At 40.2% G+C, this 14,175-nt stretch overlaps 2 protein-coding genes and 1 long non-coding RNA gene across 6 annotated transcripts in view; 2 read left to right on the top strand and 1 right to left on the bottom strand.

Annotated features, from left to right (window-relative positions):
* casr (calcium-sensing receptor) overlaps positions 1 to 10,038 on the bottom strand; it is a 68,081-nt gene extending 58,043 nt beyond the window's left edge. For all 3 annotated transcript variants that reach the window (XM_059968426.1, XM_059968427.1, XM_059968425.1), the window contains exon 1: positions 6,549 to 10,038. The gene's annotated coding sequence lies outside the window, so the exon portion shown is untranslated. The remainder of the gene's footprint in view (positions 1 to 6,548) is intronic.
* LOC132393334 (cystatin-B-like) overlaps positions 4,782 to 14,175 on the top strand; it is a 67,767-nt gene continuing 58,373 nt past the window's right edge. The window contains exon 1 of the mRNA XM_059968439.1: positions 4,782 to 4,926. Coding sequence (XP_059824422.1) covers positions 4,864 to 4,926 — 63 coding nt within the window. The 5' untranslated portion in view covers positions 4,782 to 4,863. The remainder of the gene's footprint in view (positions 4,927 to 14,175) is intronic.
* On the top strand, positions 4,967 to 13,568 carry LOC132393335 (uncharacterized). Of its 2 annotated transcripts, none has more exons than XR_009511840.1 (3): positions 4,967 to 5,731; positions 10,045 to 10,131; positions 12,653 to 13,568. It is a non-coding gene; the product is annotated as an uncharacterized LOC132393335 (long non-coding RNA). The 2 variants fall into 2 exon arrangements; XR_009511841.1 differs by having other exon boundaries at positions 4,968 to 5,085.

The raw sequence follows: 14,175 nt of genomic DNA, 5'->3' as shown, positions 1-14,175 counted from the left end.
TGCAGCTGACTAATATCTGTCATGGTGCCATTGTGCCAGGCTGCTCCAGGAGCAGCTGAGATCCGCCGATCTGTAGTTATGTCCTTACCTGAGAGGAGCCAGCTATGGTACTTGAATGAGAATCCAATCCCTTTCTACTAGCTTTGTAGAATCTGCAAGGGGAAAACCTAACTGGGAATCACTGGGTCTTTGAAGAATAAATTTAAGGCAGAATCAGAATCGAATCTTTATCCCTGACATGTCATGAAATACTGTATGTGGTTTTACCGTAGTAGTACAGCGCAGATTAAACTCGGTGGCTACTTTATTAGATACCTCCTGTACTTAATAAAGTGACCACAGTGTGTATGTTCATGGTCTTCTGCTGTCGACATCCACTTCAAGGTTTGACATGTTATATGCTTAGAGTTGCTCTTCTGTACACCCGTATTGTAGTGTGGTCATTCGACGTGTTGCCTTCCTGTCAGTTTGAACTATTCTATCCATTCTTCTCTGACCTCTCTCATTCACAAAGCATTCTTCATCCACTGAACTTTTTTTTGTTTTTCACATCATTCTCTGTAAATTCTAGACACTGTGGTGCATGAAAATCCTAGGAGTTTCTGAGACACTCAAACCACACAGTCTGGCATCAACAATTATTCCACAATCAAAGTCAATTAGGTCACATGTCTTCCCCATTCTGATGTTGGGTCTGAACAATAAGTGATCCTCTTGACCAATTCTGCATGCTTTTATACATTGAGTTGCTGCCACATGATTGGAAAGGTATTTGCATTAACAAGCAGGTGCATCTAATAAAGTGGCTACCAAGAGTATGCAGCAATTGTGTTGGTTATTAACTTCATTACCATTATTAAATATTGCTGTAAATTACATTACAAATCAATTTCTGAACCTGCACTGACACTCTCTTATGGAGAAGGAAGTATGCTGAGCAACACCCACAAACTGCTGGAGGACCTCAGCAGGTAAGGCAGCATCTATGGAAAAAGTACTGTCAACGTTTCCATAGAACATTACAGCACAGAAACAGGCCTTTTGGCCCTTCTTGGCTGTGCTGAACTGTTTTTCTGCCTAGTCCCACTGACCTGCACCTGGATCATAACCCTCCATACACCTCTCATCCATGTACCTGTCCAAGTTTTTCTTAATGTCAAAAGTGAGCCCACATTCACCACTTCATCTAGCAGCTCATTCCACACTCCCACCACTCTGTGTGAACCCCCCCCCCAATATTCCCTTTAAACTTTTCCCCCTTCACCCTTAACCCATGACCTCTGGTTTTTTTTTTCCCTAGCCTCAGTGGAAAAAGCTTGCTTGCATTCACTCTATCTATACACATCATAATTTTATACACCTCTATCCAATCACCCCTCATTCTCCTACACTCCAGGTCCTAACCTATTCAACCTTTCTCTGTAACTCAGTTTCTCAAGTCCTGGCAACATCCTTGTAAACCTCTGCACTCTTTCAACCTTGTTAATATCCTTCGTGTAAGTAGGAGACCAAAACTGCACACAATACTCCAAATTTGGTCTCACCAATGTCCTATACAACCTCACCATTACATTCCAACTCTTATACTCAATACTTTGATTTATAAAGGCCAATGTACCAAAAGCTCTCTTTACGACCCTATCTACTTTGTGATGACACTTTTAGGGAATTATGTACCTGTACTCCCAGATCCCTCTGTTCTACTGCACTCCTCAGTACCTTGTATGTTCTACCTTGGTTTGACCTTCCGAAGTGCAATACCTCACACTTGTCCGCATTAAATTCCATCTGCCATTTCTCAGCCCTTTCCTCCAACTGGTCCAAATCCCTCTGCAAGATTTGAAAACCTTCTTCACTGTCCAATACACCTCCAATCTTTGTATCATCAGCAAATTTGCTGATCCAATTTGCCACATTATCATCCAGATCACTGATATAGATGACAAATAACAATGGACCCAGCACTGATCCCTGTGGCACACCACTAGTCACAGGCCTCCACTCAGAGTAGCAATCCTCCACTACCACTCTCTGGTTTCTTCCATTGAGCCAATGTCTAAACCAATTTACTACCTCTCCATGTATACTTAGCGACTGAATCTTCCTAACCATTGCAGGACTTACTGAAGTCCATATTTCAGTTTCGGGCTGAAACTGAAACGTCAACTGCTTACTCTTTTCCAGACAGGCTGTCTTGCCTGCTGAATTCCTCCAGCATTTTTTTGTGTGTTGCTTGGATTTCCACCATTGACAGATTTTCTCTTATTAAGAAAGTATGTTGAACGGTTTCCTTGATGACAAGGTCCCATATGGGAGGTTGGTCCAGAAGGTTCAGTCACACAACATTCAAGATGAGGTAGTAAACTGGATTCTATATTGGTTCTGTGAGAGTAGCCAGAGAGTGGTAGTGGATGATTATTCTGACTGGGCACTTGTGACTAGTGGAGTACCATAGGAATCAAAGTTGGGTCCGTTGTTGTTGTTTGTCATCTACATCAACGGTTTGGATGATAATGTGGTTGACTGGATCAGCAAGTTTGCAGATGAAACCATCATTGGGGTGTCAAGGACAGAAAGGGAGACTATCAAAGCTTGCAGCGGGATCTGGAACTGCTGGAAAAATGGGCTGGTAAATGGCAGATGGAATTTAATGCAGATAAGTGTGAGGTTTTGCACTTCGGTGGGACCAGCCAGGGTAGGTCTTACACAGTGAACGGTAGGATACTGAGCAGTGTGGTGGGACAAAGGGATCTGGGAATACATTTCCATAATTCATTGAAAGTGGTGTCACAGGTAGATAGTGCTGTAAGGAAAACTTTTGGTGCATTGGCTTTCTTAAATCAAACTACTGCGTACAGGAGATGGGATGTATTGTGGAAGTTGTATAAGATGTTGGTGAGGCCTAATTTGGAGCATTGAGTGCAGTTTTGGTTACTTAACTACAGGAAGGTTGAAAGAATATAGGGAAAACTTACAAGGATGTTGCCGGGACTGGTGGAACTGAGTTATAAGAAAGATTGAACAGGTAGGGACTTAATTCCTTGGAATGTAGAAGATTGAGGGGAGATTTGGTAGAGGAATACAAAATTATGAAAGGTATAGATAGGGCAAATGCAAGCACACTTTTTCCATTGAAGTTGGATGGGACTACAACTGGAGGTCATTGGTTAAGGGTGAAAGGTGAAAAGTTTAATGGGAACACGAGGGAAAACATCTTCAGTTAGAGGTTCATGAGAGTGTGGAATGAGCTGCCAGCTCAGGTGGTGCATGCTAGCTCAATTTCAGTGTTAATAGAAGTTTGGGTAGGTACATGGATAGTAGGAATGGAGGGCAATGGTCCTAGTGCAGGCCGATGGGAGTAGGCAGTTTATTTTTGCTTTCACTGGCTCTATCTCGAGGTGAATGAAAAAATGATATTTCTTCATATTGGTACCATTTAATTCTTTTGAGACTGTTGGTTAGACAGTCGGAAGTCCACATTTGGTACTTGATCCCAAAACAGGCTCCAGGCCTTACTGCAGGGGATTTTGTTGCCAATGTAACATGAGCGCAGGTGATCATATCAAAAGCATTTGCCGTCACAGCATGGCCAGATAACAGGCTGTGACAAAGAATAAACTGTTTCCTTAGTCTTCCATAAAGAAACATTTGTGTAATACACGATATCGTTTTCAGGGCAGGGCAGTGGTGCTGAATACTGAAGTTCTTTGATTCTTGGGATGAGAAGGTTGGCTTATGAGGGAAGAAGGAGCAGCTTGCAACTTTACACAGTGGAATTTTATTTTTGTAAAAAAAGTGATGTCATCAAATTATTAAGATTCTGACGTTGGATTTGGAGGAGGGTGGAGTGGCAGCGGTGGCGAGGCGGGGGTGGGGGAGGGGGGGTTTGGTAGGGTATGGCTGGTTCCAGTACAGTTGGTCTGTGGCTGTTTCCCTCTGTAAGGGGGCCAAAAATTAGGGAGGTAATAGGTTTATGGTAACAGGTCAGCCACTTAAATGAGAAGATGTAAATCTTTGTCGTTCTCTTCCAGCAAGGACTTGGATGCCATAGGTGCTTTCTGAGATGGACAATTTTTGTTTTGTGTCAGTGGGAGTTGTAGATTGTGGGACTGTAGTAAAGGCCAAATACCACCTACCTCATGCAACTCAAGACATTGGCAGCTATGTTGATCTCCATGGGGACCTCCTCTCTCCCCAGCCACTGTTTTACTCTTGATATAGCTATAGAATCTCTTGGGATTTTCTTTAACCATCTCATACCTTCACTTTACCCTCTTGTTTTCCTTCTTAGGTGTATTCTTAATCTTTTTATAGTCATAAAGGGATTCACTTAAACCCAAAATATGCATCCTTCTCTTTCTTGACTTGAGCCCCGATGTCTCTCATCAGCTAAGGATCCCTAAACTTGTCAGGTTTACCCATTCATCCTTATGGCAACATACTGCTCCGTGTCCCCACGACTTACCTGTTTGCTTGAGAATCAAAAGCAAGCAATTACAAAACAAACTGTTAAGGAAATTTGCCCATCTGTTATTTCCAGCTTGATAAGTCACCTTTTGGAACTGAGTGTTTTGCAAACAGTATTCAGTCTCACTGAAGGTAGCTGAGCATCAGAGAGCTTTGGAAAGAAGTATTTGGTTTAGGTATCTAACGTGTCCCTAGCAACACAAACAAAATGCTGGAGGAGCTTGGCAGGCCCCTGTGGAAAAAAGTACAGTTGACGTTTCAGGCCAAAACCCTTCGGCAGGACTGGAGTAGATTTAAAAGGGGAGGGGAGGGAGAACTACCAGGTGACAAGTGAAACCTGGATGGGAGGGATGAAGTAAAGAGCTGGAAGTTGATTGGTGGAAGAGACAGAAGACCATGGAAGAAAGAAAGAGGGGGGAGCAGCACCAGAGGGAGGCGATGGACAGGCAAGGAGAAGAGGTGAGAGAGGGAAAGGGGATGGGGGCCGGGGGTTGGGGGGTGGGGTCACGACCGGAAGTTTGAGAAATCAATGTTCATTCCATCAGGTCGGAGGCTACCCTAACAGAATATAAGATGTTGTTCCTCCAACCTAAGTGTGGCCCATTGGGTCAAAAGTGGGTAGGTATGTGATGAATGTGGCATGTGTTTTATTTGTACTGATACTGACCTCTGGCACATTCCCCACTTCCTATCATTACCAACTCTAATTCTTGTTGTCCTACTTCCTCCTTAAAACTTAACTTGCTCATCCAATTTTAAGATATTTTTAATTCATCTTCATATTCCTTTTCAGATTTGATAACATTATTTTTCCTCTGAAAATGTGCCTGTGAAGCACTTTAGAACATTTTCTTTTGTTATAAGTGATCTATTACACATGAAGTACACATTGCTGTTGAACTAAATATTTCTAGTACATAATTAGCTGATCTCTGCTCTGATGAAAAGGAAATGCTTGGCTCGAAAATAAATTGTATGAATTGCTCAAACTGCCAAGCCGCAAAAGAAAAAGTTGCAACAATATTTGGAAATCATTTGCGTTTCACAGCAGTTATAAGGACACTACTTCACAACTTAAAACAAGTTATTTTCGGTTAGTCACTGTGGTAAATGTATTAATCGTTTCAAAATGCTGAAGTTTGTTGTATGCAGTGCAACATGTGCAAAACATTGCTCGGGATAACTAAAAACCAAAATTACAAAATAATTAGCCTTGGTGGTTGAGGCCAACCCTAGTCTATAAAACACCAATGTCAAGAGAAAAGTAAGTATAATGCAATAGATGGGGCAATTTGCTTTGTGTTCTGACAAGGTATATTAAACCTTTCTGATCAGGTATATTGAAAGAGATTTGATTATATTTTTAAAAATGTGATTAGGTTGGATTCATTAAGTGTTGATATTGCTTTTTAACCTCCTATTTTTAAGTTTCAGCTTGGGCATTTATCTGGTGATCTGGGTTGGCACCCATTACAGAAACAGCCTTACCATTCAAATCAAAGTTAGGCAGCTAATCCCTAATGATGTTTTCATAATCAAAATATCTAAAAAGTTACTTATAAATCAAACCAAATGAGAGTGCCACACTTGTCAATCTTCATCCAATGTGTATACCTATCTGAATTACTAGAATAATAAATATCTTTTGTTTTAAATGAGGTTAACAAAATAGCCGTCATTAAGTGAATAATGTTTTACGTTCCATTTGCACACAACCTGCTACCACCCACCAAAATTCTCCGTTTCCAAAAGTGTTTTTAAAAATACCTTACCATTTCTTGAATTCTAAGCTTTTTTTTTGGAAATTGGTATTATGGTTAAAACCAATCCTCGAGAGGCGATCACATATCTTGGATAATTTCTTCCTTTTACTTACTTAAGTGAAACAGCATTTTTCCCCGATTGTTCATTGCTCTCACAGCTTAAGTTCTGCAATTACTTATTTCATCCATTTAAGATCCTGAAAGCAATTCTTATGAAGTTATTGAGTCTAATTTTAAATCTAATTACTAGATAATAATGAAATTAAAATCTCTATGTAAAAGCATTGGAAATATAATTGGATTGAAACGAATTCTTACCTTTGATGCACTCGTCAGTTATTCATGCAATTTCAATGGGAAACTTGCAGAATTGATTTCTTAGCTGAGGGCATCCTGACAGAAATATTTTAATAACCTTCAGATAGCTGGAAATATTTCATTAACACAAATGTATGTTCCTGTAATGGCGACCAACAGTGCTCATTTTGCACTTGGGGGAGTTCAGCTTTGTGATATTTTCCTTGGGGTTAATTCAACATAATTTAGTCTTTTGCATATTAATGCAATGCACGCAAAGCTCTAAAAAAAGGTCAAAGCTATATAATCTTGGTTAATGATTGATCTGATTGGTCTACTTGTTGAGTAGTTATTCAATCTTTTGTTTACAAAGAATAGGGAATAAAAATCTAACTTTATGAAAAACAACCATGTGTAAGAGATTTAAACTGTAGTTTCATCATGTTAAGTTCAAAGGAATTTGTAGGGATCTTGTTTAGGTGTAATGATGTAAGGATATTTAGACATCCTGCCTTGAATCTCTTCATCTCTATCACCACTAATTTGCAAGCTTTTTTTAGATACAAGAATTCTAAAACTGAACTGCATATGAAATCAAAGGCCAGCCTTGTAGTCTACCAATTAACTCTTCTTGAACCAATATGATCCTTTGCACTTCCCTCACCAGCTCCAATAGGAAAAGAGTTCTTGCAATACTTAATTTAATAGAGAACATGATTGTAACCCTACCAGCATAATTCTAGGAAATCATGAGTACAGCAGTAGAAGTTCAACAGGAATTCAGCAGGTTTTTTTTAAGGTTGTTTCATTTACATCCTGTGGAAAGGAACTGACCTAGAGACTCAACTGTATGTCCTCATGAGGATTGAATTCCCTCAGTACAAGAATGAGTTCTAAATACTAAGAAACAGGTTTTGTAATAATAACATTATTGGAGTTACATATTATAAGTGAATAAATGGTGAAAATTTTGTTTTAGATCCAATTGTTTTTAAGCAGAGCTTGGTTAGTATTTAGCTTACTTGGTCAGTTATATTATCATATGAAAATCATCCATACTTTTTCTGAAAAGCTGAAAACAGAACAAGCAGAAATAGTCCCAAGCTAGGTATTTATGAATCAAAGCAGACTGGGTCGAGTCCGGTAATTTCTTTTTAAGAATGTATTCAGAAATAATTAAGGTATATTCCAAAACTGTTGAACTAGACACAAAATAGCTTTTCAAATTGAATATAAATCCTTTGTATGAAGTAGCCCAATAAAATATTATTACATCAAAGAGTCTATATTTACATGAAACATTATGCCTTTATGTATTATTTAGAGAAATTCTTCTGAAAGCTTTGTACGGCCCAATGTATATTGATACTGCAATTGTAAAGTGTGTATCTTCAAGGTTTCTTAATCTCAAAGACAAGGTACAGATGAGGCATGAGGAAATTGTACAGAAGTGGGTTTAATTGATTCAAAGGTTTTGTATCGGCTGTCTGTGGAATCCTCAAATGTTGCTACAATAAAGATATAATCAAGAATCTGAAAATAATTCTGCTGACTTGCTGAGTTCCTCCAGCACTTCTGTGTGTGGTGCTCAAAATTTCTAGCATCTGCAGCAACCTCTTGTGTTTAAAGTAATAATCATTGCTTAAAACCAATGTTATATATGCTTCACATAAATATCATCCACGTCAATGCAAAATCCATTCTTTTCATGCCATCAGTCAACTGAAGTATCAATAAGTGATCTTGCTCAACAGAAACTAAAGGGCCTAGAGGTAAGTTAAGGAGTTTGAATAATGTAATCAATTATGGAGTTCATCCTGTGTAATTTAAATTTAAAGTTGTGAAGTGTTTAACGATAGTGTTAATAAATTTTCACCTGCCCTACTCCTTACCTGGATCTGTTTTCATGGGACCTTATCCATCATATGATTTCCTAGAAAATGCTTTTAGATTGATAAATATTGCATAGGTTGCAATCTCAAACGTCTGAAGAATAATATGCCATCCAACGCTTCACAACCTAGATTTTTCACATTAGGTCTCTACCTGTCTACCACCTTCCATCCTGTAGGCCTCAGAACCTCCTCCTAAGTCACCCCTTTGTTGACCTAGCTCCACAGTACCTTTCAAAACCTTGTTCTAATATTGGAATATCATAGGCACTGTTCTTTATGTCAAGTCAAGAGGAGGTTCACGAGAATGATCTGGGAATGAAAGGGTTAATATTTGAAGGGCATTTGATGGCTTTGGTCCCATACTTGCCGGAGTTAGAGGAATCAGGAGGGATTCAATTAAATCTACCAAATTTAGAAAGGCATAGATAGAGTGGATGGGGAGAGGATGTTTCCTCTAGTGGGGGAGTCTAGGACCAAAGGGCACAGCCTCAGAATACAAGGACATCCCTTCAGGAATGAGATGAGGAGGAATTTCTTCAGCCACGGACAGCTGTGGAGGCTAAGTCATTGAGTATTTTTAAAGCAGAGGTTGATAAGTTCTTGATTAGTAAGAGTGTCAAAGATTACGGAGAGAAGGCTAGAGAATGGGGATGAGACAGGTAAAAAAAAATCAGTCATGATGAAATGGCGGAGCAGATGATGGACAGAATGGCCTAATTCTGTTCCTATATCTTATGGTCTTTTGTTTATAGGCTTTGATAACCACTCAGCTTTTCTCCCTTATATCCATTTCAGTCTCCTTCAAATCCCTAATTCTTTTCAATCCCCTTACCTTTCTATTGTTGTTTTCTTCCGATTTGATCACCTCCCTGCCTGGTCCAAGTAGTTACTCTTCCCTTTTGCTTGTTCTTCCCCAAAACTGTAACTTGCACATGGAGCACCTCAGAATGATGTCAAACCAGGTTCCACAACTAATCAATACCTTCCTTATAGTTGATGCATACACAATTAATTGTCCAAGCATAGGGACAATGGCCAAGCCTTGGGCCTTTTCAATTTTTGGCCAACTTGTTGGGTTGGTACTGGGAACTGAGCTGTAGGCTGCTATTGGAAGGCAGTAAGTGTTTCTGCCAAACTCGAATGTGATATGTAACTTGGAGTCTGTTATAAATTTCTTGAAAAATTAATGAAAACTCAAATAATATGTTCTATAACTTCTTAAAAAGCACCTATTTTGTCAAGTTCTCTTCTCTTTTAAAACCAGATCAATTTGTCCTGCTGGCATGCTGTCCACCCAACAACTTTAACTTTCTTATACAGTATTGCTTAGAAATAATATGAATGAACTTTGTTGACATATGTGTTGGTTGGTCAGTTGACTGATCTAAATTTCCCCTTCATGCAAGTGGATTGAAACATCTGTAGAGATGTGGAAATATATAGGGAGAATATGTTACAGGAAAAATTAGTGGGGAAATGGGATTGCTCTGTGAGCTGACAAAGATTTAATGGGGCAAATAGCTTCTTCCTATGTTTTAAGGAAATGGTAATGTGTGATTCTTATCCATGTTATCTATTCAGATCACTGTAACTAACAAAAATGGGAATTTATTTCACAACAGACAACTGGGAAGTATTAACTTGGGCATTATCATCCATTCAGATGACTCGTTTGAGATTCATCATGATTTGTTTCCTCATAATCTCAGGTATGGCTGAACTTGTTGGGGTAATTATTAAGTTTCTTTAAAATTAAGAGGTCAAGACATTGTGTATCAAAATGACACAATTTTGATTGGTGGTCGTAGGCACAATTTAATCTGAAGCAAATCTGATATCACTCGGATATGTTGTGAAATTTGTTGTTTTGCAGCAGCTGTAATTTGCAATACATAACAATGAAATACTCTGAATTATATATATTTTAAAAGTTAAAGTAAGTAAATTGGGCAAAAAGAGAGGGAAAAGGTGGTGAGGTGGTGTTCATGGGTTCAATGTCCATTCAGGAATCAGATGGCAGAGGGGAAGAAGCTTTTTCTGCATTGCTGAGTGTGTGCCTTCAGGCTCCTGTACTTCCTTCCTGATGGTAGCAGTGAGAAAAGGGCAGGCCCTGGGTGATGGAGTTCCTTAATGATGGATGCTGCCTTTTTGAGGCTTCTCTCCTTGAAGATGTGGTGGATGCTGGAGAGGCTAGTGTCCATGACTGAGTTTAAAACTCCCTGCAGCATATTTCGATCCTGTGCAGTGCTTGCCTCCATACCAGGCAATGATGCAGCTGGTTAGAATGCTCTCCATTGTACATCTGTGTCTTCAATGACATATCAGATCTCCTCAAACTCCTAATGAAATGTAACTGCTGTTGTGCTTTCTTTGTACCTGCATCAATATGTTGGCCCCAGGATAGATCCTCAAAGATGTTGACAACCAGGAACTAGAAAATGCTCACCTTTTTCACTTCTGTTCCTTCTATGAGGACTGCTGAGTGTTCTCTCATCTTGCGTCTCATGGTAGTGTAGCGCAGTGGTTAGCCCAATGCTTTACAGTACAGGTGACCTGGGTTAAATTCCTGCTGCTGCCTGTAAGGAGTCTGTATGTTCTCCCCGTGACCACATTGGTTTTCTCTGGGTGCTCCAGTCTCCTCCCACAGTCCAAAGACATCCTGGTTGTTAGCTTAATTGGTGATTGTGAATTATCCCATGATTAGGCTTGGGATAAATTGGGGATTGTCAGGTGGTGTTGCTCGAAGGTCTGGAAGGGCCTATTCCACACTCTATGTCAATAGTATAAAATAAGATTACCCTTTCTGAAGTTCACAATCAAATCTTTGGTCTTAATGGCATTGAGTGCTGTGACACCACTCAACCAGCTGATATATCTCGCTGCTGTACACCTTCTCATCACTGTCTGAAATTCTGCCAACTATGGTTGTGTCATCTGCAAACTCATAGATGGCATTTGAGCTGTGCCTAGCCTCACAGTCATGGGTATAGAGAGAGTAGAGCAGTGGGCTAAGCACACATCCTTGACTTGCACCAGTGTTGATTATCAGTAAGCTGGAAGTGTTATTTCTGATATGCACAAACTGTGGTCTTCCGGTAAGGAAGTCGAGGATCCAATTGCAGTGGGACGTACAGAGGCCAAGAATTTGGGGCTCCCAACACCACCCTTGCAGAACACCACTGGTCACCATCTGCCAACCAGCAAGGGCTCCTTTTATTCCCACTCACTGTAACCTGAAAGTAGCTAATTTTCTATCCATGTTAGTATCCTTCCTGTAATCCCATCACAGCCTCATGTGCAACAGCTTGGCAAAGGCCTTCTGAAAATCCAAGTAAATAACATCCACTCACTCCTCTTTGTCTATCCAGATGGCTATTTCCTCAAAGAATTCCAACAGATTTGTCAGGCAAGATTTCCCCTTTAGAAAACCATACTGATCTTGGCCTATTTTATCATAGGCCTTCAAGTACCCTGAAACCTCATCCTTGATAATGGACTCCAACATCTTCCCAACCACTGAGGTCAGGCTAACTGGCCTATAACATCCTTTCTTCTGCCGCCTTCCTTCTTTAAGAGTGGACTGACATTTGCAATTTTCCAGTCCTCCAGAATCATTCCAGAATCCATTAATTCTTGAAAGGTCATTACTAATGCCTCTTAATCTTTTCAGTTAGCTTTTTCAGAACTTGGGGTGTAGCCCGTCTAGTCCAGGTGAATAATCTACCTTCAGACCTTCCAGCTCCCAAGCACCTTTTTCTTAGTGAGTGTATTAACAACTACACTCACTTCGCCCCCCCCCCCCAACACTCTCAAATTTCTAACATTCTGCTTGTGGCTTCCACAGTGAGCCAATGCAAAACACTCATTAATTTTGTCCGCCATTTCTTTGTTCTCTATTACTTCCTCACCAGCATCATTTTCCAAAGGTCTGATATCCACCTTCTTCTCTTTTTTATCTGAAAAATCTTTTGGTATCCCCTTCTATATGATTGGGGCTAGCTTACCTTCATATTTCATCTTTTCTCTTCTTATGGCTTTTTAGTTGCCTTCTGTAGATTTTTGAAAACTTCCCAATTACCTGCATTCTCACAAATTTTTGCTCTATTATATGTTCTCTCTTTGGCTTTTATGCTGGCTTTAACTTCTCTTGTTAGCAATGGTTGTGTCACCTTTCCTTTAGAATACTTCTTCCTCGTTGGGATGTATAATTATATTGTTATGTACCCCTAGGGTTCATCTTTTCTGTGGGAAATCATTTTAAAATGTCAGTAGAATGAGGCTGGCTTTTGGACACTGACACCACCGCCCCCCCCCCCGTGAACTGGTGCTGCTAACGAGAGAGAGATGAAGAACAGAGGGGGAGGGAGAGTCATGCAACATAGATGGAAGAGAAAAACACACGTAACTCAGTATTTTGTCATCCTCACTGCTCATTTACTTTTGCTCCAAGCCCTTTGCTTGCTTGTGTGGATCTCGGCTGACACAGCAGAGTGATGCCAGGTGCCTGCTGAGACAGGAAGGAGTGGCCAGTTTGATGGACGTGGACATGATCAGTTGATGGATGGCTGATACCCTGTCAGGGGAGATAAAAGACAGGTCTGCTGAGACATCGACAGACACGCCACGAGACACTGCAAGAGTGTTGTGCACCCACAGGAAGGTGGGGCTTGGAGGACCGAATCAGGATATCGGTCACAATGCTCACAGTGTGATGGCAGGACCGGTGGGGGCTTGTGTGTGTGTCAACTCATGCCAGAGTGACGAGTCCACCATGGAAGAACGGTCTAGCTGAGAACGGAGGTGTCCTAACTGAATGACCACATCAGTACAACGGAACAAGAAGACAACGGAAGGTTTGCCTGCTGCAGCTGCTCCCATCTCGCTCTCTCTCTCTCCAACGTCACGACAGCAACTACCTCAACCCAAACTGAACTGAACTGAACTCTGCATTATCTTAAGACTATTCATTTATCCCTAGACTTTGGAAGAGTTTGTTTTTTGATTCCTTTTACCACACTTCTGTATACACACACACACACACACACACATATATATATATTTGCTAACCTGTAATATATACACATTTGCATTTTATTTTTGTACTGTATTACTTAGTTTGCTAATAAACTTTATTAGTTACTAGTAATTACAGACTCCAATGTGTATTCCCTTTCTGCTGGTTTGGTAACCAGGGTACGTAACTCCATACATATATATATATATATATATATCATGTACTCTCCAAATTGTTTCCAGAAATTCCAGCCATTTCTGCTCTGCCATCATCCCTGCCAGTGTTCTTTTCCAATCAATATGCCCAGCTTCTCTCTCATACCTTTGTAATTCCCTTTATTCCACTTAATACTGATACACCACACTTTAGATTCTCTTTCTCAAAATTCAGGGTGAATTCAACCAAATAATGAGTACATTCTAAAGGTTCTTTTACCTTAAGCTCTCATTTCTGATCATTTCTGATTCTTTGCACAACACCCGGTCCAAAATCATTGATCCTCTAGTGGGCTCAAGAAAGAGCTGCACTAAAAAGCCATCTCATAGGCACTCTAGAAATTCCCCTGTAATTCCTCCTGTAATCCAGCACCAACCTGATTTTCCCAATCTACCCGAATATTGAAGTCCCCCAATGACTATTGTAACATTGCCCTTTTGGCGTACATTTACTACCCACATTGTAATTTGTAGGCCATGTCCTTAGTTCTGTTTGGTGGTGGGTGGGTCTTTTTACTGTGCAG

This window comes from Hypanus sabinus, chromosome 4, assembly GCF_030144855.1.
Source record: "Hypanus sabinus isolate sHypSab1 chromosome 4, sHypSab1.hap1, whole genome shotgun sequence".
Taxonomy (NCBI): domain Eukaryota; kingdom Metazoa; phylum Chordata; class Chondrichthyes; order Myliobatiformes; family Dasyatidae; genus Hypanus; species Hypanus sabinus.
This window is presented reverse-complemented; position numbering and strand designations above follow the sequence as displayed.